The sequence below is a fragment of the Oryctolagus cuniculus genome, chromosome 7 (genome assembly GCF_964237555.1).
Source record: "Oryctolagus cuniculus chromosome 7, mOryCun1.1, whole genome shotgun sequence".
Lineage (NCBI taxonomy): Eukaryota > Metazoa > Chordata > Mammalia > Lagomorpha > Leporidae > Oryctolagus > Oryctolagus cuniculus.
The window spans coordinates 116,241,384-116,267,148 of record NC_091438.1 but is presented as its reverse complement, the minus strand read 5'-3'; the positions used below and the strand labels follow the sequence as shown (position 1 = coordinate 116,267,148).

Below are 25,765 nucleotides of genomic sequence, written 5' to 3'. Positions count from 1 at the left end.
GTGAACTCCAGGGCTGGGCAGGAGGGTCGGTGGCCGGCAGCTTGAGATTTCCAGGGGCCAAGAGAGAGCCGCAGATCCTAGAAGGAAGGCACCTGGGCCCCAAGCTGTGCCGTGGAGTGGCAGGATCCGCGCAGCAGGTCATCCCCCAGCCGCCTCTACCCACTCTCCTCCCTGCTGGGCTGATCGCTCTGTGTGGCCAAGTTCAAGGCTAAGAGTCCCTGCGCATTCTCAGTTCTTCCTGCACCCCCACTCTCTGCCCTTCTCAGCCTCTCCCTGCGACCCGGGAGACGGACTGGCCCCTACCTGCTGTAGCTCCTGGACTTGGCTGCCTGGGTGAGCTGGCAAGGCTCCCGCAGGGGGTCCCAGGGAGAGATGAGAAGGATGTCTCTGGCCGAGCCGATGCCCTTCCAGGAGCACCCCTGCGTGGGCTTTTGTGATACCCGCCCTGGGACCCACTGAGCGGCATCGCTTCCTGCTCTGGGCAGGCTCTGGGGGCCCCGCCCTCTCTTGTCAATCTGCTCTGCGCATGCCCCTGCACCAAGACCCAGTGGTTAAAATCCCTCCTTTGGTACCATCTGCGGTGAGTTCTGTTTTCCACCGGGTCTCTGACTTACATGCCATCTCTTTGTGAATGTTTATTTATTTTTTTTTAATCTTGTTTTTAAAAGGAGCTTATCACAGTAGACAAAATGTGAAATCGCCAAAGCTGAGAGTTGAATCGCAGGGACAAAGGCGTACAATGGAACTGAAGATAAATCAGAAAACTGTAACCTCTGCACTTGAACATTGGCAGGCTGCAAACGTAGCCCCCTGCTTCTAGATGCCCACAGATAAAGTATAGCATCTATTAAGTTCAGAGTCTATAAAATACAAATAAACCAATTACCTTGCTCAAATACAGCTGTGTGGCGGCGGCGGCTCTTGGCTGCTTTCTCTTAGTTGTCGTGAAGAGACTTAGACGGACAGTGCTAGAAAGCGAAGGAGTGGGGGAGGGGCTGCCTCAAAGACACCCTTGGCAATGAGGGCCAGGGGACGTCCCAGGTGGCTGTGAACAAACAAGAGCCACTCTGTGGCCTGGGCTCCTGGTCAGGGCCTCCGCAGCCATCGCGGCTGCACGGTGTGCTGGACCCGCACCCCACGGGCCTGCTGTGAGCACAGTTCTCTCCTGCTTCTCTGTCTGCCGATTGCTTCCTCCAGTGTCTTCTTCAGAGCTCCCGGCCCTCGGGTTGCCACGCTGGCTTAATTGTGCTTGTGCCTCACACCAGGATACGCAGGGGCTCTGTTCTACCACATAGTCTCGCTCTGGGCATCCAACCAGCCTCATTTTCACTGGATACTCCTGAATCGAGGGATCTTCCCAAAGTTTGTGGGAAAATGCGTGTTATGACAAAAGAAGATATGGATTTCAAAAATGTTTTGCACCAAGAATAAACTGTATCTTGCAATACCACTGTTCATGCATATCTGCACGTGCCCTCATGACATTCCGTTCAGGTTCCCTAGAGTGAGAATCTGGTGGAAAGAATTTGGATCCCCGACTTCGGCATCACTGACCTCTGGCCCTGGGGACCAGCTACAGTGCAGTCAGGGGGCTGGCAGGGCGGATCTAGTCCCAGGGTGAACCCAGCGCTGTTCCCTTCAGAAGAGGAACGCTGATTTGTACAGGCTGCACCCAGTGGATATGGAAAGCATCCCAAGGCAGTATTTGCTCACCAACAGGGGATTGTGGATGACTCCAGATTGTCTGATGATTCTGGTCCCCCAGACTTCCCCAGGAGCCTCTGCCACAGCTCAGTCCTCTGTGAGGAAGGTCTGTTGACCCTGACTGGAGGACCCAGACAGGACGGGGACTGTGACCTGGGCCAAGTAGCATGCATTTGAGTGTGATGGAGCCATTAGACCCCAGGCACGCTGGAGTGTGAGGTGTGGCTGTAACCCAAATGCTGGCTTTGTCTGCTGGGGGGCAGAAGGCAGGACTCTGGCCTGTACTGAACTGACCCAGGCAGAGGGAAGGGGAGTGAAGGATGGAGGCCCTGACGGAGTCCAGCTGAGCATGACCTGGAAGGCGAGCGCCAGCACACAGCCTGTCGGAGGGTGTGTTCCCCCACAGTGTGGACAGCTGTCAGAGGAGAACTTCCCCCAGGGAATTCAGCCCTGGTCAGTGAGGACAGCACTGGAGATCTGACTGGCCAATATCCGCGGTGTGACCTTGGACAAATTACTTGCTTCGTGAACCCGTGTCTGTAAATATAAAATGCAGAAAATAAGATCGACCTTGAGGACTTGAAGCAAGACACACATACAGCGTGGTTAGTGAACACTTGCAAACTCAGCTTTCAGAAACTGATCATCATTTTCATGATGATGATTATTGGTGGAGAGCAGCTGGCCTGTTTTCATACTTGCAGCCCGGACCTGGGCTCTCAGTCACTGGAGAGGCATAGGAGCTTTCAAACCAGCCTAGGGAATCAGGCCGCCCAGGAGGAGGCAGCCACAGCATCTCAGGGCCAACAAGGCTGTGCCAGTCGAATGGAGGCCAAGGTTGTGTGCTTAGCTCATTTGGCTGTGCGTTACATAATCCATTGTGAGACCCACATCTGAAAATAATTAAAAAAAAAAACAAAAAACAAAAAACAAACAGGCAGTGGTACAAGAAAAGATAACAACAGCTCTCCCTGGAGGCATAACAGGCCAGAAAGCAAGCACTTTCTGGTGGGGAGATGTGAAGATGGTTCAGCCCAGCACAGCAGATCCCTGCCTGGGACAAACAGCATGGGGCAAGGCGCTCAGGCAAGCCTGCCCTCATCTCCCAGTCGCTCTCGCACGGCACCCCTCCCGCCAACACCTAAGATCCTTTGTTCGAGCGAGGGTGAGGGCCAGAAGTCACTGACCTCTATCCCAGCTATCTGGGGGAAGGCTGCAGGCGGAAGGCAGATGGCCTAAGCTTTCTCTTTTTCTGCCTCCCAGGGGAAGAGACTGTTCCCCGCCAGCCCAAGAGGCCATTTCTCTAGCGAGAGGCGGGAGGCAGCCCCTTGCTCAGCCTGGCTGCCGGGCGCACGCTGAATTATCTTGCAAGAGCAATTGGTGTCTACCTTGGCTGGAGTCAGTGAGGTTGTAAGATCACTTCCCCGAGGCACTCCAGCACCCAATTTGGAGATGAGTGGGGATTTACATGATTCCACCCAATGTTTCTTTCTGGTGTCGGGGCTCAGTCAGTCGTGAAGGAGGAATTTGTGAGCAAAGCTTAGTGGCTGTGTCAGAGCCTCATTCTTGTCCGGAGGGGCTGGGAGCAGAGGGAAAAGGGGCTGCATTGTTGCAGGGGAGGGAGAAATAAATGATGTTCCAGGGTGGGATGCATCTGTCCCATTGCGGCGCTGGGGGGCTCTGTCTGCTGGCATCAGGAGGGGTGAGTCAAGCCAACAATACAAGAGACACTGAATTTACGGAATACTTATTACATCCTAGGTATTGCCGAGTCACAGATGTACCATTGTCTCATCAGGTAAATACTTAACGTCCCTTTATGAAGCAGAATTTTCACCTTTGTCTTGCGAATGGGGAAACTGAGGCTCAGGAAAGTCCCCCAGCTGACTCAGAACAGCCTCCCTCCCGCCGCCATGGAGGACACTCCCCGGAGCTGGGTCTGGAATTCATACCTGGGTGTGTTTCTTTCCAAGGCCACATCACAGAATCTGACAGCTATGGGATTTCAGGCAGGGTGTTTATCCTCTCTGAGACACAGCTTCTCCACCTGTCACTATAGAAACCCAGAGTGACTGGCATTGGAATGGCCTTGCCACGTGGTTTAGGCTCCACCAGGGTTGAGTTTGCCTCTCTTTGGGGTATTGATTATGGTGTAACTAACCATCCACAAGCAGCATGGTTTAAATGGAAACAACCACGTATTTATTTATTTATTTATTTTTATTTATTTGACAGGTAGAGTTATAGGCAGTGAGAGAGAGAGAGAGAGAGAAAGATCTTCCTTCCATTGGTTCACTTCCCAAATGGCCACTACAGCTGGAACTGTGCCAATTGAAGTCAGGAGCCAGGTGCTTCCTCCTGCACCCTCCATGTGGGTGCAGGGCCTAAGCACCTGGGCCATCCTCCACTGCCTTCCCAGGCCACAGCAGAGAGCTGGACTGGAAGAGGAGCAACCGGGACTAGAACCCAGTGCTCATATGGGATGCCGGTGCCACAGGCAGAGGATTAACCATGTGAGCCATGGCACTGGCCCCACAACCACATATTTTGCTCACAAAGCTGCAGTGTGGTGGGAACCTCTCATGCCTACTCTGAGAGACCCTGGCTGGTGGAGCAGGGTTCATCTGGAGACCCTCTTCCCAGAGGGCTCGCCCTCATGGCCGCAAAGTGCTCATGAGTTGCTTCCTCCCACGTGGTCCCTCCACCATGTAGCTTGGGCCTCCTCACAGTATGGCAGCTGGGTGAGAAGGGCAAGTGTCCCAGAGGCAGGAAGCAGAAGCTGCCAGTCTGTGGAGACCTGGGCCTGGAAATGGGACTGTGTCACTTCTGCTGTACTTTTTTGGCCAAGAAGTCCCAGAGCCCAGGCTCAAGAGGAGGGGAGGAGGAGCCTGATTTTAGATGCCATTTTTGTTTGTTTGTTTCTTTTTTAAAGTTGTATTTATTTATTTGAAAGGCAGAGTTACAGAGAGGCAGAGCTGGAGGGAGAGAGAGAGAGAGAGGTCCTTCATCTGCTGGTTCACTCCCCAGATGGCCACAACAGCCAGAGCTGAGCTGATCTGAAGCCAGGAGCCAGGAGCAATGAACTTCTTCCAGGTCTCCCACGCAGGTGCAGGAACCTAAAGACTTGGGCCATCTTCTGATGCTTTCCCGGGCCATCAGTAGGGAGCTGGAAGAAGAGCAGCCAGGACTGGAACTGGCACCCACATGGAATACTGACACTGCAGATGGTGACTTTACCCGCTACACAACAGCGGTAGCCCCAAGGACACCATGTTTTAAGTGCCAGGAACACTATGGAATAGCAGGTAAAGCTGCCACCTGCAGTGCTGGCATCCCATATGGGCACCGGTTCAAGTTCCAGCTGCTCCACTTCTAATCCAGCTCTCTGCTATGGCCTGGGAAAGCAGTAGAAGATGGCCCAAGTCCTTGGGCCCCTGCACCCACTTGGGAGACCTAGAAGAAGCTCATGGCTCCTAGCATCGGATCAGTGCAGCTCAGCCATTACAGCCAATTGGGGGGGGTGAACCAGTGGATGGAAGACCTCTCACTCTCTCTCTCTCTCTCTCTCTCTCTCTGCCTCTCCTTCTCTCTGTGTGTAACTCTAACTTTCAAATAAATAAAAAAAAAATATTTTTTAAAAAGTGCCAAATAACACTCTGCCTCTTGGCCGCATATCTGTGCACTTATTCTGCATGTCAACAATATTTACTATCCTCCAATATGCTACAAAAGTGCCCACCATCATGGTGTTAGGTCCAGTCCCAAGGCCTAGAGTTTTGTCACCTTATCAGGTCAGTATGTTAGTGAGGCCCCTGAATGCAGTTCCTTAGATAAAAATCCTGCTTGATGGAAATTCCCATGAACTGAAGAGATGAGACCCCTGCTTCTGCACTTGGTATTTCCCTTCACCCAGTTTCCCCTTCTGTGGTTTCAGTAGCTAGAAGTCAATTGCAGTTCAAAACTACAAAGTGGAAAATTTCAGAAATAAACAATTCACAAATTTTATTATAATATATTGTCATATTTATCCTGTTACTGGTTGTTATTGTCAGTCTCTTTCTGTACCTAATTTATAAGATAGATTTCATCAATGCACACCTATATAGGATAAAACATGGCATATACCAGGGTTTGGCATGATCTGCACTCTAGGTATCTGTGGAGCATTTGGAACGTATCCCCCGCAGGTAGGGGTGGACTGCAACACATCAGTAGTACAAATACCCTCAAACCACCCTAGCAGCAGCATGCAGCAGAGCTGGGCTGTGGGTCAGAGCACAGGGGATTCTCTGTAGCAGCCTAGAGCACGGGCTTTGCCAATCAATGGTCTGGGTTCAAACCTAGACTCTGCCGCTGGCAGGCTCTGTGGGTGGCGGTGAATATGCCATCCCATGGCTCAGAACCTCAGTGCCCTGCTCGTTAACAAGGGACAAGTACTGTCTGATCACAGGACTTCAGGAAATTCAAATGAGGTTTCAAAGCACAGTTCTTGGAACTGTGCAGCAAAGTGCATGTACTAAGTCTCCAGAATACAGACAATTGGACATAATCATATTTATCTCACAGAGCGGATGCTGGATGCAAACTCAAAATACACAAAAGGGCTTTGTAAACTGGAAAAGAAATAACAGGAGAGTGAACAATGTATGTGTGTGTGTTTCTTTGGTGAACACCCATGGGCTGCTGCTCCATCAAGGCTCCTGCCTCAGCATGTTGGGGTCTCCTCTGCCTGGGGCTGGTGAGGACAAAGGCTTGGTCACTGGGGCAGAAGCTGGGAAAGGGAGCAAGCCAGCGGACCTTCATTGGAGGCCACAAGCCTGTTCCTATTGTGTGTGTGCGTGTCTCTGCTCTGTAGTCAGCCAATTTCATCTGCATAGAAGTAAACCCAGTGGTGGTCATCCAGATTTTTGGTGCCCAGAGAACTTCTAGAGGAGATCACCAAGCCAAGCTACATCACAGCCAAGAGTCAGACTGGCAGGGGCGGCAGCATGGCTGTTTCTGCTTCTGAGAGCCAGGGATGAAGCAGCATGAACATGGCTCAGATGCACGGTTCAAATCCACCTACTGTCTCTTCTGGACTGGCTGATTTGGCAAGTTCCCTCGCCCATCGCACCCTCCGTTTTCTCAGCCAACAAAAGGAACAATACTATGGTTCTTGCTGTGGTTGCAGAAGGCATTGAGACAATGCATGCCAGGAGCCCGCTTCAAAATGCCTGGTGCAGAAGCAGTGCCCAGCAGATGCTGCTGAATTATGAAGAGGAGAACGTGGGACACAGTACCCACCTCATCAGCTGGTGTGAGCACCCATGCACCACACCTCTGCAGGGCTAGGCTGGAGAGAGGGCTCAGCAAGGGGAGTTGCTGCCATTCATAATTTTAATTTTAGCAATAACAATGTTAATTACCTTTGACTAACAATCCTTGAAAGTTTCCATAAGCTTGGAGACATGCAGGTTCCAATCATCTGTACAAATGCCACTGGAAAGACTTGTCCCACCAGAGCCAGGCATATGAACAATTTATAGTCACAAAACAAGGGATTGGAATATGAAAATAAACAGAAAGGGAGCCTCGTTGAGACCCGCACTCACAGGAGGGCATGGTGAAATCTCTACTTTGAAGGCCACGCTGGGGGTTTGCTGAACAGTTCAAGCTGGGGTGAAAACCAGATGTGGTTTCATTTATTTTCCAGTCACTGCCCTCGCCTGAGCTCTGTCTAGTTTGCCTTGTCTTACTGATTAAGCCACAGCTTTTATTTACTATGAGCAATGAGGATAGACTACCTACCCCTTTCTAACCCTCTTCCCTGCCTGGGCAACCCCAGCAAGGCTCTTGCCTTCAGAAACCAGGAGAGGCATAGGCACTGGTCTCCATGTCTTCTCATGTTCACAAACACCAAGGCACCTGTCTCAAGAACTTTCTTATTATGTACCCATCATATCAGGGTGGTCCTGGGCTGAGCTCTCAAATTCTACAGTTCAGTTAAGAGCACACTAGAGACCAGGATGCTGTGTCAGCCAACCATTTTTTTTTTTTAAACAGGCAGAGTTAGACAGTGAGAGAGAGAAAGAGAGAAAGGTCTTCCTTTTTCCGTTGTTTTACCCCCCAAGTGGCCGCTACGGCCATCGTGTTGCACCGATCCGAAGCCAGGAACCAGGTGCTTCCTCCTGGTCTCCCATGCGGGTGCAGGGCCCAAGCACTTGGGCCATCCTCCACTGCTCTCCCGGCCACAGCAGAGAGCTGGACTAGAAGAGGAGCAACCGGGACAGAATCCGGCGCCCCATCCGGGACTAGAACCTGGGGTGCCGGTGCCACAGGCGAAGGATTAGCCTAGTGAGCAGCAGCGTTGGCCTCAGCCAACCATTCTTACAACGCTGCATAACAACTTTCCCCAAATTGAGTGGTTGAGACCACTTTAATTTTTAAAATTTTTTTGTAAGATTTTATTTATTTATTTGAGAGGTAGTTACAGATAGTGAGAGGTAGAGACAGAGAGAAAGGTCTTCCTTCCATAGGTTCACCTCCCAAATGGCTGCAGCAGCCGGAGCTGTGCCATTCCGAAGCCAGGAGCCAGGTGCCTCTTCCCAGTCTCCCATGTGGGTGCAGGGGCCCAAGCACTTAGGCCATCTTCCACTGCTTTCCCAGGAAATAGCAGAGAGCTGGATCAGAAGAGGAGCAGCAGGGACTAGAACAAGCACCCATATGGGATGCTTGGGCTGCAGGCAGAGGATTAACCTACTGTGCCACGGTGCCAGCCTGGAAACCACTTTCTTTCTTCCAGAAAGGGAGGGGCAGCTGAGTAGCCAGCTGAGTAGCCAGGTGTGAACTCTGCTGGGCTGGGCTGTTGCATGCATGCGTTTTCCTCTGGGACTGGAGAGCTACCTGAGGGCATATCCCCAGCGCCATGCTCTTGGATGACCATGCCGGAAAGGGAAAGCGGGAAGGGAAATGAGGCTTCTCCTTGCATATCTCTTTCTTTTCCTTGAGTAGATGGTCTCCTTGAGAAGTCCTCAAACAGAGTGCTCCTTTATCTCATCTACCAGAACTGGGCCCCAAGTCTATCTCCAAATTAATCTCTGGAAATGGGAAAGAGATGACCATGAAGGGCTTAGAAAAATGATCGTTGAGTGAATCAACTTTAAAGAAATGAGTTATCTTTCTTTAGGTCCCAGCATAATTCCTGGGGATGACAAAAAAATTTCCATGTCCAGGATAACTAAGTAATAAAATGAGATGAGCAGAGGAAGAAGCAGAGGAGGGAGCCAACCTCCTATTTTGTTGCTGACTCAGCTTTTCAAACATAATTGCATAGTTTTATACAGTGATAATATGCTCAGAGTCTGAGGGCTACACCAGAACTTTTCAAACCTAGGGCTTCTTATTTTACATTCAATAAAATAAAACCAGTTGCAGTAAGGAATGCAATAAGTACAGTAGTATGCTATAATTAGCCAGTAATAATAATTAGCTATTACTAGTGCTTAGATATTACCACAGAAGTGATAATTTCTAAGTGCTTTGCCTATATTAATTCATTAGTATGCATCGCCCACGAAGGCAGATGTGGCCAGCTGGGCTCCGTGAGCTGTGCTTTCTGATATTCACAGCCTTATGTAGGCCCCTCCCACACAGATCCTGGGCTCTGGCCAATGGCACATTAGCAAGTGTGGTATAAGCAGACTTCTTTCAGAAAATCAGACGTGGTGCAGTATCCTAGACTGGACGCTGAATCATTGATAAGAGGCCATGCGGAGAGAAGCTGTGGGAGGTGAATGCCACCTTGCACATTCTAGCTGCAGTCAAGCTCTTGGCTAAATGCAGCCCCATGGACAACCTTCCACAAAACCTTAAGAAATAATACATCAATGCTGTTTCCAGTCACTGGGCTTTGGGAAGTTTCTTACATGGTGGTAGAAATGAAGACAATCAGCACAATGATTTTGTGCAAATTCCTTGCACAATTCACATGAAGAACTTCCTTTTCTCATTAATAGTGTTCAGTCCAAAACACTAAGAGGATGAGTATGAGCCCCAGAGATTTCATTCATGCATCTGAACACATTGATTGACAGTCTGCTCCGTCCGAGTGTTCTCGACACTGCGGTTGTTGTCGTGAGTAAAACATACCTGCATTCGTGCTTCTTAGTTGACCTATGGATTCATCTGCCTTGATGCCTTTCTGGAAACTGTAGGAGTGTGCCCCCAAATATATCATGTGTTTCTTTATCACCCACTGTGCATCTGTCCTCCATGGGAAACTGACACCAACGTGCTTATAATGTCAAACACAGGTGCCACAAACGTGCAGTGACGTCAGACTAACTGGCCTCAAGTCCCCTCTCCCACTTGCTGCTTTTCCCCTCAATTTCTTCATCCTCAGGCATGGTTTACAAATTTCTGGGGGCAGCTCCAGCAAGGGCTGCAGGAAGAACTCACGTGCTCAGTAAATGTTAGTTCTCTTGTCTCTGTCCTCCCACAGTGACATCTGCATTCAATTCCAGGACAGTGTCCATCGGAGGTCAGAGGGCGGGGCACAGTTATTGGTCCGTACCCTCTCCTGTCTTCGGGACTCTGACACTGAGGGGGGATTTTGAACTTGGCCTCATGCATGCTCTGTGCCTGTGCTGACGGCCTGATCTTTTGCAATGGAAGGCTGAGCCTGTGATCCTCGTGGCTCGGCCCCTCGTCCACAGGGCTTTGCCAAAGGCTCTCACGTACATTATCTCAATTACTCTTTCCAGCAGGCCTGCAAAGCAGGTGTTCTTAGCCTCATTTAACAGTCGAGATACCCCAGGCTCTGAGAGCTGAAGTGACTTTTCAAGGTTACAAAGAAAATTAGTGGCTGAGCTTGCCTGGAAACCCAGGTGCCTGACACCCCCATCTGAGGCTCTTCCCAGCTTCTTTTAGCTGCCTCCCTCCTGCTCCCCTCCTTCCCCGCTCCCACAGTGCCCCTTGCTGCATCTCAAATGTGCTTATGAAGTGATACCTCCAGCTTTTTCAAGAAAGGGAGGCATGAACGGTTATTGTTTTTCTTTCAACTGTGTACGTAGGAAGCATTAACATTCACCCAGAAGCTGCTCAAATCTACTCAACTGGAACCGAGACTGGCGAGAAGGGGACTGACCAAATTTGTTTACAGTGGGCTAATCCGGCTCTGTCCCTCGCGCCACACGGCCCGGCTTTATGAGCAGAGAGAAAGTCTAATTATAGACTGACAGCCTGGAGTGTCTCATGGGAAGACAAATTTTGAATAAAAGTATTAAAAGAGACTTAAATGGTTTGGGGAATATAAATTTGCTTGCTAGTCCTGCAGTTCTAAGAGGGATTTCCAGATCAGGATGACAGAAGTGTAAGGCTTCAGACTGGAGGAGGCCAAGGCGATGATCCCACCCTCAGCTGTGGACACTGAGGTCCAGAAGGTCAAGGGACTCTCTCAAGGTCATGCAACACACTCCTGGCACAGGCTGCCATAGAACCCAGCTGCCTGTCTCTGGGGCTTCTGAGTACTCTCAGCTCCCTCTTGCCCAGAGGTTATCTCCTCGCATGGCAAGTGCAAGGTGCTGCGGTCTTAGGAGCCAGTCTCTGCCTCCAGTCTCAGCGTCCCCCAGTTCCAGGTGGCCCCCAATGTGCAACATGCAAACAGGATCTTGGGGCTCCACACCCACAGTTCATTCACTAGTGCCTCCATGTCCTTAGGGATAGAATCTTTATCCTAATCTTAGAAAAGAAAAAAAAAAAAAAACAAAGCCAAAACCAAAAGCACAAATCCGAAGTCCTTTGATGTGGCTTCTGCCTGCCCTTTCGCCCTTCCCTCCTCATCGCACCCTGTTCCTGACAGCAGGTGGATTCCCACACTGGCCAGGCTGCCTTCATCGCCATGGTTTGCTCATGCTGCTTGGAATCCTCGCCCTCCCTTCCTCTCTCTAAAAGAAATGTCCGTGTCCACCACCCCTCCTGGCTGGGTCCCTCTGCTTCCCTTGGTTCACATGTGACCAAAGTCACACGTGAGCAGTTGGTCATGGGGGCTCCCAGCTTGGCCCTGGGCAGCTCTCCATGGAGCCCTCAAACCCAGGCACAGAACTGTGATGGACAGGGCTGCCCTCTCCTCCTCTCTGAGTATGGAGTACCCCCTACCACAGTGCCTAACCTCAGCCCTTAATGGAATGAATGAAATAACTGATTGTGTCTTGTATCACTGATTCTGATATAACGGTAAAAAAAGATGGACTTGGATAGCCCTTGCCAGGCTGTATTCTGATAGGTCTGAATCAGTTTGACACTAAAGTCTACAACATTTTTAAGGGGTCTCATGGAAGCTGTAAATACTCATGGGCTGGTAACGTAAGGATCACTGAAATACTTAATAAACTGGCACCCACATTGGTCTACCATATAGTTACTCAGTGACCCCACACTATCACTGACCCCTCAACTGGCTCTGCCTGCATGACCATATGAGGGGAAGTGACAAAGAGGGCCATGTGGCCTGGCAGGGACAAGGGGAAAAGGACCCCTCCCCCAACCAAGCCATCAGTGAAGGCATTGCAGAGAAGGAGACAATGGAATGTGCTCAGGTTCAAAGGCACTCTGGCTTTTATTGTGGCCAAATTCCAACACGGATTTCCCAACAGACCACCCGGATCTGTCCAGAGCTGCTTACAATGCTGAATGTCTTCTATGAAGAAGGGTCTTTAATTTCTATTCTAATGAGCCAGACACTGACTGCCTCTCACCCCACCCCCTTCAATGCAAATACGAAGCTGTACTCTGAAGTGGGGAGCAATAGGCATGCATTAGCCCACCCATTGTAAAGCCGCTGATTGAGACCAATTACTTAAACCAACCCCACTTCATTTCCAGTGGAAAACTCACCACTAATGTCTATTGGCTGCAGCGGGGACTGATGAGGCAATCAGGAGGAAAAACAGATGTAATAGATGTGTCATCTTACAAAGGGCTGAGCAACGAGGCTCACACATACACACACACACACACACATACATGCACACAGCCCTCAAACCAACAAAACTGCTCAGCCATCTACATTGAAGCTGAAACTAAGCTGTTCAGAAAAGTATCACATCTGCCAGGGCCAGTGTAAGACTGACCATGTCCAAGTTGAAGCTACTACTTCGAGTTGGTCACAAAGTTTGCAACCCAGAAAGTGCCAAAATGGCCCTGGAAAAGCTGGGCAGAGATGGGAAGGGGATGCATGCTAGACCTAGCCCTTGGCTCTGCTGCAGGACTCATTCTACCAGCCCTGGTGGAAAAAGAGGCAGAGAAGGGGTGAGGTTAAGGTTAACCCAAGGAACATGGACATGGACTTTCCACATTCCGTCATCTTCCAATAGTCTCTTGGCCAGACCCTGCTTTTCTTCCAGCAGGGGTGAGGAAAATCTGGCCCACGGGCCACATAGGGGTCCTGAAATCATTTGGTCTGGCCCTGCTGAGGCAACAGCAGGTGGGACTTGAAATTCAATAAATCTGTAGGAGGCTCATTTTTAAGCTAATAATTTTGCATGGTCTGCAAATGATGCCCTTATACCCAAATGGCCCTTGGCAGAGCAAAAGGTCCTCACCCCAAGAGCTCCCAAGCATATAAATGGAGAAAAGCAGATACTGGAAGTGAGTCCAGGGCAGAGTGCACTGTTGAAATAGACTAGAAGGAGCCAGCAGCATGGCACAGTAGGTTAATCCTCTGCCTGCAGTGCCAGCATCCCATATGGGTGCTGGTTCTAGTCCCGGCTGCTCCTCTTCCAATCCAGCTCTATGCTGTGGCCTGGGAAAGCAGTGGAAGATGTCCCAAGTGCTTGGGCCCCTGCACCCACATGGCAGACCAGGAGGAAGCACCTGGCTCCTGGCTTTGGATCAGCACAGCTCTGGCCATTGCGGCAGTTGGGGAGTGAACCAACAGGCGGAAGACATTTCTCTCTGTCTCTACCTCTCACTGTCTGTAGCTCTACCTCTCAAATAAAAAAAAAATAAATAATCTTTTTTTAAAAAAGAAATAGATTAGAAACAGCTGTACAAAATGCCCAGGTGTGAAGATGTTTCTTCACTTAGTGTGTAATCCTATCCTGCTAGGCAAGGTCTGACCTATTTTGCAGATGAAGGTTAGTGACCCTTTCTGACCCTCAACTCTTCTTCCCACTCCAGAGTTTCCTCCCTCTGCATTCGACACACAGCATTTAGATCTCCTCTGGGGCCCTTGGGTGCAGAGGCACTGGGGTGCAGCACTTCCGAAAACCTCTCAGCACAGATGTGGATGTCCCCCGGTGGGGCCGTCTGAGCCAGCGAAGGACATGCTCCCTTGTGAAGCCATAAGTCATAGGCTGATTTAGATGGTGAGAAGCACTTCCCTGAGACAGGCAATGCATTTTCAAAATGAATTCTCATCTTGTCTGTTCGGCTCAGTATTTTGTAACTATCTATCTTTGATAGCAGAATGCTACAATTATGGTGAAATCCACATATGCAAACCTAACCATTTTTTGGCACTTCCCATTCATCTTAGAACATTTTGGCTGAAAGCAGATGGGTTCCTCACTCCTGTAGCAATGTATTGCATGCAAGCGTGCACTTGTGCACACATACACACATTCATAAAGGTGTGGAACAATCCCATTTCACACAGTTTCTCTTTTTCCATTTCATCCTACAAATCCCTCTCCACCCACTTTATTTTGCTTTCTTGGTCCTCTGGGAATTCTATCCATTCACTGCTAAGGCACAATGGACTGAGAACTGGACTTGGAGCTAGAAGAATGGGACTTTGTCTTTCTGTACTGCTTAGCAGTTGTGTGACTAGATACAAAAGATCCCAAGCTTTCTAGTTAGACAAATTATAAATCCATGAGTCTGAAACTCACCAGCTGTGAGACTCCAGGCAAATTGTTTAACCATTCTGAACTCCAAATCCTCATCTTCCAACCTGCATTTGTGTGACTGGCCTTGCAAGATTGCTGTGGCACGTCAAATGGCAGGCACAAGGCCTGGAACGCCGTTGGTTAGGTCTTAGTTCCATTTTCCACTTTGATCGCTGACTCTCAGGATTCTCTTCAGGATAATGACATTTCTCTCACAAGGTTATTTTGAGGATTAAAGGAGAAAATGTGTCTGAAATTAAGGCACCATCATCTATTTTAATTGACTCATTTGCTTATTCACTCAATAAATATTTCATATGAAAGGTCCTCTGGTAGAAACTTGGATTAGCTAGGTGCCTGCTCCCCTCAAGAGTGTATCTTTAGCAGATCAAAGTGTCTTGCTTCCTTAGGAATCTCCAAATTTACAAATTCCATGAGAATAGCAAGGGAGTGGTGATTGCATTTGAGTTCACAGTTTATTGAAAACAAGTTACCTATCCCAACTTTCTGGATGTTTTTGTTTTAGCATGAGCAAACCAGGTAGGATAAAGGGTTATAAATCAGGTCTTTCGATGGTTTTTGTCCCTGCCCAGTTCCTGAATGCCAATCTGATTGTCGAGTTTTTTTCCCTTCTAAATTTTACTTTAAAATCCGAATGCTATGAGGCCTTTTGGGTTTTTTCCTCTCTTGGAAACCCCCCTCCATGCCGCTCTGGCTGTAGGTCTTTGACTCTAATAAATCTATGCAAATCTCAAAAAAAAAAAAAAATGTGTGCTAAGTGACAGGAAGATTTTAAGGAAGAATTGGACTCAGAACTTACCCCTAAAGAAACATTCATTCTGGGGCTGGCGCTATGGCACAGTGGGTTAAAGCCCCAGCCTGCAGCACCAGCATCCCATAAGGGTGCCGGTTCTAGTCTAGGCTGCTCCACTTCCAATCCAGCTCTCTGCTATGGCCTGGGAAAGCAGTAAAAGATGGCCCAAGGCCTTGGGCCCCTGCACCTGCATGGGAGACTCAGAAGAAGCTCCTGGCTCCTGGCTTCAGATTGGCACAGCTCCAACCTTTGCAGCCATTTGGAGAGTGAAGACCTACTCTCTCTCTGCCTCTCCTCTCTCTCTGTGTAACTCTGACTTCCAAATAAATAAATCTTAAAAAAAATTAATTCTCCAGATAAACCCAACTCCTCTAGAAAAAGAAAAAAAAAACCCTAACCTGTGGCAAAAATTAAGTCTTGGGAGCATGTTTATGAAGTTAGATAACAAGAAGATAACTTGTAAATGGAGCCACAACCAAGGGTCCATGATGGGCTTGAGACCTAAGACACTGGGCAGAAAGGAAGGGGGTGATGGGGAAGGGTAGTCCAGCTGGAAGTCCCACTGTGAGCAAAGTCACTGCAGTGCCCAAATGTGGGAGAAGTGAAGAAGAACCTCGACTACTCTGGTTAATGGAGGGCTGTGGCTGATGAGGTTGCAAAGTTGGATTGGAACCCACTGATGGCGGACTAGACGCTGGAAGAGTGACTGTAGCCTTTTGAACTGGAGAGTGGTGTTGTCAAAGCCAATTTTCTTGATAAAGAACCTGATGGAAGCCCACTAGGAGGTGCTCATGAAAAACAGAGAAGACCTTAAAATAGCCCAAAGGAGGAGAGTGAGAAGCTCAGAGGGAAAGGATCACAAAGGAGTAGTTGTAGGCAGGCATATGGAATAAAATTGATCAGGTTTGTGAGCTGGAAGACCATGCCTTCACCATGCCCCTGTGTGACCTCAAGCCCCTACCTGGCCACACCTGTGCGTCCACTGGCCAATCAGGCTAATTAACCACTCCCCTTTGGAAGTGGATTAAAAGCCTGGGACATGGTGAAATCGCTCTCTTGGCTTTCTGGCTTTTTGCCATTGTGGGTCCCTGCTTACCTGCACCTCCAGGGCACATGGCTTTCAGGCCACCCGCCCCATGCTTCCTGGCCTGCATACTTCTCCACATGGCTGGCTCCTGGTACACAGTAGGAATCCAGATTTCTCTCTCCTTTAGATAGGGCCCTCACTCTCCTATGCATCTTTCACACTGAATAAATAGCTTAAAATGTATCATGCTGCCTCGTTCATTTATGCCAGTACTCAGAATTTTTTTCTGAATATTAGGCAAGAACCTACACAGGCTTATTAATATTGGGAATTTGTTAATAAGCACATGGTGATATCGTATGGTACCCCATAATCTGATTTCAGATACGTCGTGGGGACTGTGCTGGGGGTGGGGAGTGGAGACAGGACCAAAGGGTCAGCAGGGGCTGAAATGCCACAGAGGCCATGGGTACGTGGAAAAGGCATCAGAGATTTCTCAAGCAGCTGGTTTAGGAAGGAAGATGGCATCACCTATATGTAAAACAGAAGAAGAAAATTTGTTCAGCAGAACTCCCAGCATCAGAGGAAGCTGACCAGCCTTCTGGTGGAGTTGTATTTCCCAGCCTAGGTTCTAATAACACTTTGTGCCCCACGATTCTTTGTCATGGGTGCTGTTTTATATCACGTAGAATGTTTAGCAGCATCCCTAGCCTTTATCTGCAAGACACCAGTAGCACAACCCTTCCAAGTTACAACAATCATAAGCATCTCTGGATGTTGCCATGTGGCTTCTAGTGGGCAAAGTCACCCCCAACTGAGAACACAGGGTAGAGAAGGTCTGGTCTCCATGAGACCTGAGCTCCCATCACAGAGGGCTCTGTGCCAGGAACTCTGTGAATGGGTCAAGGAAGGGGAGCTGGTGGAAAGAGGTGGGCCCCACCTGTATCCCCCTGAGCTGGCCCCAGGTGTCCAAGGACCAGACATTCCATAATACTCCACCTCTTCAGTAGAAGCATTAGGGAATGCCAATCACCACTGGATTCCATATAGAAAAAGGAGAAGAGAAGCTTTCCAAAGGGGTCAGAAATTGGGTGGAACTAAGGCCAAGAAGATCCAAGGCTCAAAATGGGGAGAGATGGGAGGAAGAGAGACAGAGACCAGAGAATGAAGGGCTTTCCTAGACCCAGAGTTGGTGTTCGTTTCTGTCAAATTTGGCTTAAATCTCTGCGGAAAGGGAGGCAGTAACAACTGGATGCTTTTCTAAAACCCCCACATCCAAATCAGATACATTCTTAAGCATACAAATTATTCATTAAAACATTCTATGATTTTATTTGAGATTTATAATGAGATTATTACTGGCCAATTCCGCTAATGAGAGAATCTAAATAACCCAAGGATAGGGAGACAGCTGCATAGCCCTAAGCAAGTCGGCTCCCTTCTCTGGGCCTCTATTTCTTCAACTGCAAAAGGGAGTTAATAATTTTCATCTCACAGATTATTATGAGGAGTAGATAAAATAAGACAGATGAAATGCCTTTCACATGGGAGTTCAATTATTATCTGTCTCCTCACCTCTCTATGCAACTGTCCATCTCTATTTATTTCATTTAATTTATATCTGGAAGAGAAAGACCTTGTACTCAGGTAAGGCATCGTCAGTCCAGATGTGTGCCTGTTATTGACATTATAATTCTAGAGAGCACTTTGAGAGATGTCTATTTAAGACATCTGGTCTCCTCTAGGCACAGATATGTTGGATCTTAATGCTATACAATGCCTGCATGAAAAGTGGAAAGTCCATTGGATTATACATATTTTGCAGGCTCCAGATGTTGGGCGATATATAGTAGAACCTCTGTGTAATTGCTAGCATTTTCAAACAATTTTCTGCCCAAGTTGGTGTACCAGTATTATCCTTGCTTCAGTCTGCTTAGACAGACTGATCAGACCTCAGAAATCCCAAGTGCCACTCAACAAGACCACTTCTGGAACTGTGCCTTGATTTCTGCCTTCATCCCTTTCCGAAGCTGGTGTTGGTTGAATAGCTTAGTTTCCTTAACCACATAGACACTACTCTTCAAAAAGTCTAAAGGGCAGTGGTCTTGGGTATCTGGGCCACTTTTAGGGTGTTTGCTTAATGGATACCCTGATTAATAATTAACTACTTTTGATTGAGAATTGAGTGAGTTCTGTTAATTTGGAACTTTGGCTGGATCTTCCATGTTCCATAGACACCTTTTCCTCCTGCTCCTTGGATAGACAGGTTTATTCCTCCAAGGTGACCTGGGGTGACAGCTCCTGGATGAGATGTTGGTTGCTGCTTTCTTCACCTTGTTTTTGGTGACTTGTCAACCTGCGGTGACTGCACAGGAGAAGGTGAACCAGTAAGTGGACCTTAAGTCTCTGCAAAATTTGCACGAAGGGATCATCCGCTAGGGAATCAAGGCATTTTACGTTTGCAAAAGTCCACGTAAGGACAGAGTGTAACTTCGCTCATGGCATTGCTACTCCAGAGAAAGACTCTGGCACCTGAAAAGATCAGGCACCTGGAATCAGATTGGCGCAGGTATACACCCCAGCCCTAATGCCTAGGAGCTGGGTTAGGAGAATCTCTGCCCACATACTCTTGATTATAATCCAGAATAAATCACTTGATCTCTTTTATCCTCAGCTTCTTTGTCTGTAAAAGTAGAAATATATTGCCTCTTTTTTAATAGGAGTTATTGCAGATGAAATAAGAGATTCTATTTATGAAATACACTCAGCATACAGTAGGCACTTAATAAATGGTAGTTCTGTTGTGTGACATTGGACAATTAGCCTCTACTTCCTTATCTGTAAAATCAAATCACAAGAACACCCACCCCGTAGGTTTGGGGGAGCATAGAAGTAGAAAATGTGTGCAAAATCATGTTGGGAAATCAGGGGACTCTAGAGATGCTGGGCTGCTTCATTCTAAAGTAAGTTTACCTTCTGTTGTGGGGTAACAGACAGAAGAGAGATTCGCATTTGTATGTTGCATTTTACCCATTCCATTTCCTTGAAGCTCCCAACCTGGGTCTTCGTGCTGTTTAAATCTTAACATCAAGTTAAGATTGTAATGCCTCCACAACCCCTTATTTCACCTTTGGGATAGCTTTAAAGCAGTCTCTGTCACCTAAACATTGGCTATTTTAAACAGATTTATTCTATTCAAAGAGATGATTGTTAGATTATTCAGTTCTGGATCATTATTGCTTTTTAAAGGCTAGCGCACGAGAGCCTTCCTTCAAGTAACAGTTCAGAAGGAGGGAAAGCAGTTCATAAGCAGTTAATTTGTCACTTGTATTTAAAGCAAATACAATTTTGAAAAATCAGAAATTTCATCTCTAATAATCAGAAGATAAAGGCAAGAGAACAGTGGTAAAGAAAATCTCGGCCAAGATACTCTTAATTATAAAAGCTTATCATTGTAATCCCTTTTGAAAATGAACAAAGAGTCTTGATGTTTGATGAACTTATCAAACAAGACAGACCAGTGAAGAGGCAAATTTCAAGTCAAGGCAAAAGAGAACCAATTAAATACTTTACAAAGTGCTGAAGTAGGGAATCCCACGGCCTTTGTGTGCCATGGCAGTGCGTCTGACACTGGCTTTGAAAATGGAAAGCCACCGGTGAAGGAACTAGGTTCACATTCTGCTATTGGCATATATGATTATTTACTAATATTGTGTGATCTTGGGCAAAATTTCAACTTTTCTAATAGCTTCATTTTCCTCACTTGTAGAATGGGAGGAAATTCAGAGCAAGAATTAGTTGCCTAAGAAGTCCTTACCTAGTAAGCATTCATTGGAAGCTGTTGCCAGGTGATGTGGGATTGCTATTCTCATTCTCTCTGAGGGTTGACAATTCCCTGATAGAACAAATTTATAATACACCAACTGGCTCCAGGTCCTCCAGGTCACTCAGGGGCTTGAAGCTTTATTTTTAATAACAACACTTTTAATTTGCCCCAAATAAATCTCATATAAACCTTATCATTGCAAATATATTTATTTGCATTTTAATGATGTATATTTATTTCCTAAGGCATGCTTATCATTTATTTATTATAAAGTTTTAGTAAAAAGATGGAATTGAGAAAAAAATTTTAAGACAGAGGTGATGGAGAGAAGTGATACTCTGTAGCCTCAAAATATTGGGTTTTGATAACATTTTTATTACATATTTTATACAAATAAGACCTTTTAGTACTTGTGTTGCATAAAGTTTTTAAAATTTGAAATAAAAAATGATTGAGATTTGTTTCTCACAAAAATATGATCGTCCTTCTTAATGAATATCCCATTGCACATAAAGGTGGGTATTCTTCTGCTGTTTGGTCTGCTTCCAGAACAAGTCAAGCTGAGCGCTAATGTTGCACAAATTTTCATCTCACTGTTCTGTTAGTCACTGAGACAAGAATGTGACATCCAACATGCTTCTGGGTTTATTTTTCCTTTCAGTTCTACCAGTTTCTGCTCCATGCATTTTGAAGTTCTTTTATGAAATTCACACACACACACACACAACACACACAACACACACAAAATATCTGTGATTGTTGTCTGACTTCTGGATGATTTGCCTCTTATGAAAAGCTTTCATTATCCCTGGTTATTTATTCTACAGTCTATTTTATCTATTACTAATATAGTTAATTTCTATGATTATTTGTGTTTACATGGATATTCTGTAATATGTTAACTTATAGGACTATTTTAAAGTATACTTCAGTTAAACACAGATGAGTCTTGCTTTGCCTAATCCAATGATCTTTGTCATTTAATCAGTAATTGGAATATTTACATCCAAAGTAATTATTGATATGCCTGGTTTTAAATCTGCCATTTTGCTATTTGTTTTCTATTTGTCCTGTGCCTTCTTTGCTTCAATTGTTTTTTCCTTTTTTCAGTCATCTTTTAGATTTAATATTTTCATAATTACAAATTGTTAGCTATTCTACCTTACTTAATTTTTCAGCCATTACTCGAAGATTTATGACATATCATTAACTTATCACAATTTACCTTCAAATAATTTCATTCTACTTCTGATGTTATGTTTATTTTATCTACATAACTTCCTTTGACATTTCTTGTAGTGCAGATATTGTGGTAATTCATTATGTTTTTAGAGGGAGGGATCTGAAAAAGTCTCTATTTTGTCTTTATTTCGAAAGATATATTTGCTGAATATAAAATTCTGAGGGACTGGTTTCTTTCCTTCCCTACCCACATTACTTTTACGACACCATTCCACTACCTTCTGGCCTGCAGAGTCTAGGAGGAGAAAGCTGCTTTGTGCCTTTGTGTAAAATTTCTAAAAACTTTCTTCTTTGGCTTCTTCTATGGCTCTGTGGGTTTATAGAGTGCATCAAATCTGGAAGTGTATTTGCTGTTATTGGTTCACATACTTGCTTAGATCCTACCTCTCCCCGTCCTTCTGATGGTCCAAATGCGGAGCAGCTAGCCTGCATGATGCAGCCGCAAGAGGCTCTGTTCTCTGCTGTTGTTGGCAGTCTTATTTGTTTCATTTTGGCCTGTTTCTCTCATCTATCTTCAAGATTACTAGTTTTTTCTTTCTGTAGTATTTAATTTTCCATTAACCCAATCCAGTGAATTTTTTTTTTTCATTTTACTTAGAATTTTTAGCTTTACAAGTGCCGTTTGGTTTTTTAAAGTATCTTCCATTTCCCTCCTTACTGTGTTCATGATTCTTCTAAAATAATAAAGCACACACAGTTTTTGTGTGCTTCTTCCATTAATTGTATTTCAGATGTCTTTAAAGTTGTGCTTATTTATGTGAAAGCCCAGGAGAATGAGAGAGGGAGAGGGAGAAGAAGAGGGACAGAGAGAAGGGGAGAGAGTGAGAGTGCAAGAGAGATATCAGGTGGATGTCAGGAGCCAGGAATTCCATCTGGATCTCCCACATGGGTTCCAGGAACCCAAGTACAAAAACTATCACCTGCTGCCCCCAGGGTGTGCATTAATAGGAAGCTTGATCAGAAACACAGGTGGGACTTGATCCTGGGCAGTCCTAAATGGGAGTGGGTATCCCAAGCAGTGGCTTAGCCTGCTGTGCCACAGCACCCACCACTCTTCATGGGTCTTTAGAATTAGGAAGGACTTAGCATCTAGCTTAAACCACTCATGCTGTAGAGAAAGAATACGAATTCTTTGAGAGGGAATGGGAGTATTCAATAACAGGACCACTCTGCTAGGCGTTTTCTGAATACTGACCAATTCAATCCTCCTTCTATCGTTCCTATTAATATCCTCTTAATAGCAGCCTGGAGAGGAACAGCATAATCCAACCAGTTCTGAGTCACCCAGTTATCTAGCGGCACAGTCCAGCCTTCCCATCCCCAGCCTGCTGTTACTACCACAGCTGTCACTACCACACCCACAAAAAGCAAAGCAAAGCAAAAATGCTTCAGGAAGAAATACACAGTTTGATAATCAAGACAAACACTTAGTTTGGAGTTAAGATATCCCAAGGTTTTTCCTCACATTTTCAACTCAATATTTCCATGGATAGAAAACAGAATCCCTTATGGGATTTGAAGAAGTGTGAATGAGGACCCCAAAGGCAGAGAGCAGCCATCTAAGCAGTTGCCGGCTGTCTTGCCTGTCTCCCCATATGGGCCATGTAGGTGGTAGATCCTAAAGAAGCTGCAACTAGATCCTCCTTTTTAATTTCATTGCTTTTATGGGCATCAGAGCATGAATACCAAAGGATCCTGAACCAGGGCCATGCGCATATTTTTAACATTGTCCAGATGACCAGGGATCAATACGTATTCAGATATTGCAAAGTTTTGATTAACATAAACGATGGGAGTAGCGGATGTGAGTGAGTCACATTAATATGGTCACCGGGATAACTGACCCTTAGCTGTGTTTCAAGGGGTACCCATATGAGACATGGGGTGTGAGCAATGTGTTTAAGCCCTAAGGTTACCATTTAGTGGCTCTTGAACTTGGGCCAATTACTTAAATTCTCCAGGTTTGTCTTTTTCTGTCTATAAAGTGAAGACAGTACACATCTCACAGAGCTCTTGTCAGGAGCTATGGAAGTTCTCATGAAATAGCACAGAACTTGACACGCAGTAGGCCTTTAGAGATAAGTAATTTTTATTATCCTATTTTTAATTAGAAATTGTGCAGAGTACATTGCAGAATAAGGAAAAAGTTGTATAGGCTTTGGGACCCAACAGTCTTGGTTTAAATTCTGGTGTTTCTACTAACTCCCATATAATTCTAAGCAAGTTATTTCATCTCCCTATAAATATGTTTTGTTCACCTATAGAATGGATGTAATTCCTACCCCATTCTTAAGAAATTTTAATGAGATGCTATAACATTAAATGAGATAATAGGTTCCTGTAGAGATTTTGCTATTGAGTTCCCACTAAATGCCAAGTGTTGTGCCTGGTACTAGAGTACAGAGGTGAGGGGCGTGGTCGTGACCTCCACCTACTAGAACTCGCAGTCTGGGATGGGAATGGAGGGAGAAGACTCACGTAGGGGCCTCTACATTAGTATAGGCAGGCAGGTCCAGTGAGGTGTGATGGCATTCATGTGGAGGCAACAGCGTTGTGCAGATGTTGCAGGAGAGCTGGCATGTGCTTAGCACTGGAAGTTCTGTATGGGATTCTCTGTGTTTCTGATACAGAGTACATACTTTGTGCATTCATTCAATAAATAGTCTAGGGATGCCGGGTGACGGAATGAACTAAACAGATAATGTTCCTGTCCCCCTCCCCATGGAATTTACAATAAAGTGACAGAATCATTCAATAAGCAGGTAAATCAAAAATTCCATTGCAAATTGTGTGCAATTTCTACACAATACAATGAAGGAAACAAGCGAGAACCTTTGAGAGTGGCTATCTGGGAAACCCAAAGATAAGCTGCGTGAGGGCGTGGCTTCTTTGTGGAGGTGGCATTTAAACTGAGATGAAAAGCATGATGGGGAGAAGCCCTACATTAGGATGGTGGCTGTGGAGAAAAAAAGAAGCAGAAAGAAAACAGAACAGAGGCAAGAATGCACTATGAAGACTTCCACAGAGAACAGGCCACGGAACGAGGGAGCCAGGAAGCGTGGTCCCAATGGCGGCCGACACGGGAAAACGTGGCGCACAGAGCGCCAGGAAGACCCCCGGCATTTGGCGACGTGGAGTCTGCTCCGGACTGAGTCAATCTGAAACCAGTTTCGTGCAGTGGTGTGATTTTCCTGTGGCTGAATGGGACTGGCTCAAGACAGCGTACTTAGACACAATGAACCTTGACTATAAGCTGAGCCAGTGAACTTAGTAGGACGACCCCGGGGCAACAATCAGGGCTAGGTTTCCTGACCCTGTAGCCTAAGGATGGTAGCTAATTAGCTATTTTGTTATCTAAATTGCTGAAGTAGTCACATCTGTGGGTCAAACATGTGACTTGCAGTTTGCTTATTCAATGCTAGGTCTTAGCCTTTGCCCAAGATGCCATTCTATTTTTTTCTTAGCACTTTATTTACTTAGTTGAGAGAGAGAGATCCACTCTATTTCAAAGGCAGAGGGTGTGAGTCACTAGGCCTCTGCCCTACTAATAGTCTGTCCAGTACATTTTTGGTGAAGATGGAAAGTCTGGTTGTACACGCAGGGAACTGAGAAAGGGAAGACTCGACTCTCACGTGTACGCCACGCTCGTGCTGAGAGCTTCACATTCAAGATCTCACTCCATATCCAAAAGTCTTGGAAGCTCTTCTCTCTGTGTCTCAGCTATAAGAAACCGAGGTTCAATGACTGGCAGAAATGATTCAAATATATATTTGGTGAGCTCCTAACAGCTTTCAGCTTTCTGTTACATTAGTGCTTCTTTTTTTTTTCTTTTAGACTAATTTATTTACTTGAGAAGTAGAGTTACAGCCAGAGAGAAGGAGAGACAGAAAAAGAGGTATATCCACTGGTTCACTCTCCAAATGGCCGCAAAGGCCGGAGCTGCGCTGATCTGAAGCCAGGAACCAGGAGCTTCTTCCGTGTCTCCCATGTGGCTGCTGGGGCCCAAGCACTTGGACCATTTTTCCACTGCTATCCCAGGCCATCAGCAGAGAGCTGGATCAGATGTAGAGCAGTGGGGACCCTAATGGGTGCCCATATGCTGCACCAAGGGCAGATGCTTAACCTACTATGCCACAGCACCAGCCCCAAACATCAGTTTTTCTTAACTGTGCAACTTGGTCTTACAAATGTGACATTAAAAAAAAAAAAAAAAAAAACAATAATCTCTGCTTCAAACGAGTTGGGAAATGTTGAGTTTAGCCAGTAAAATGCAAAAACTTCTCAGG

At 46.3% G+C, this 25,765-nt stretch overlaps 1 protein-coding gene across 2 annotated transcripts in view; it reads left to right on the top strand.

The window, feature by feature from the left end:
• The first annotated feature begins 18,612 nt into the window (after positions 1-18,612).
• Positions 18,613-25,765, top strand: part of C8A (complement C8 alpha chain) — a 64,641-nt gene continuing 57,488 nt past the window's right edge. The window contains exon 1 of one of the 2 annotated variants that reach the window (XM_008263970.4): positions 18,613-18,798. In XM_008263970.4, coding sequence (XP_008262192.3) covers positions 18,722-18,798 — 77 coding nt within the window. In that variant the 5' untranslated portion in view covers positions 18,613-18,721. 2 annotated transcript variants of the gene reach the window in all.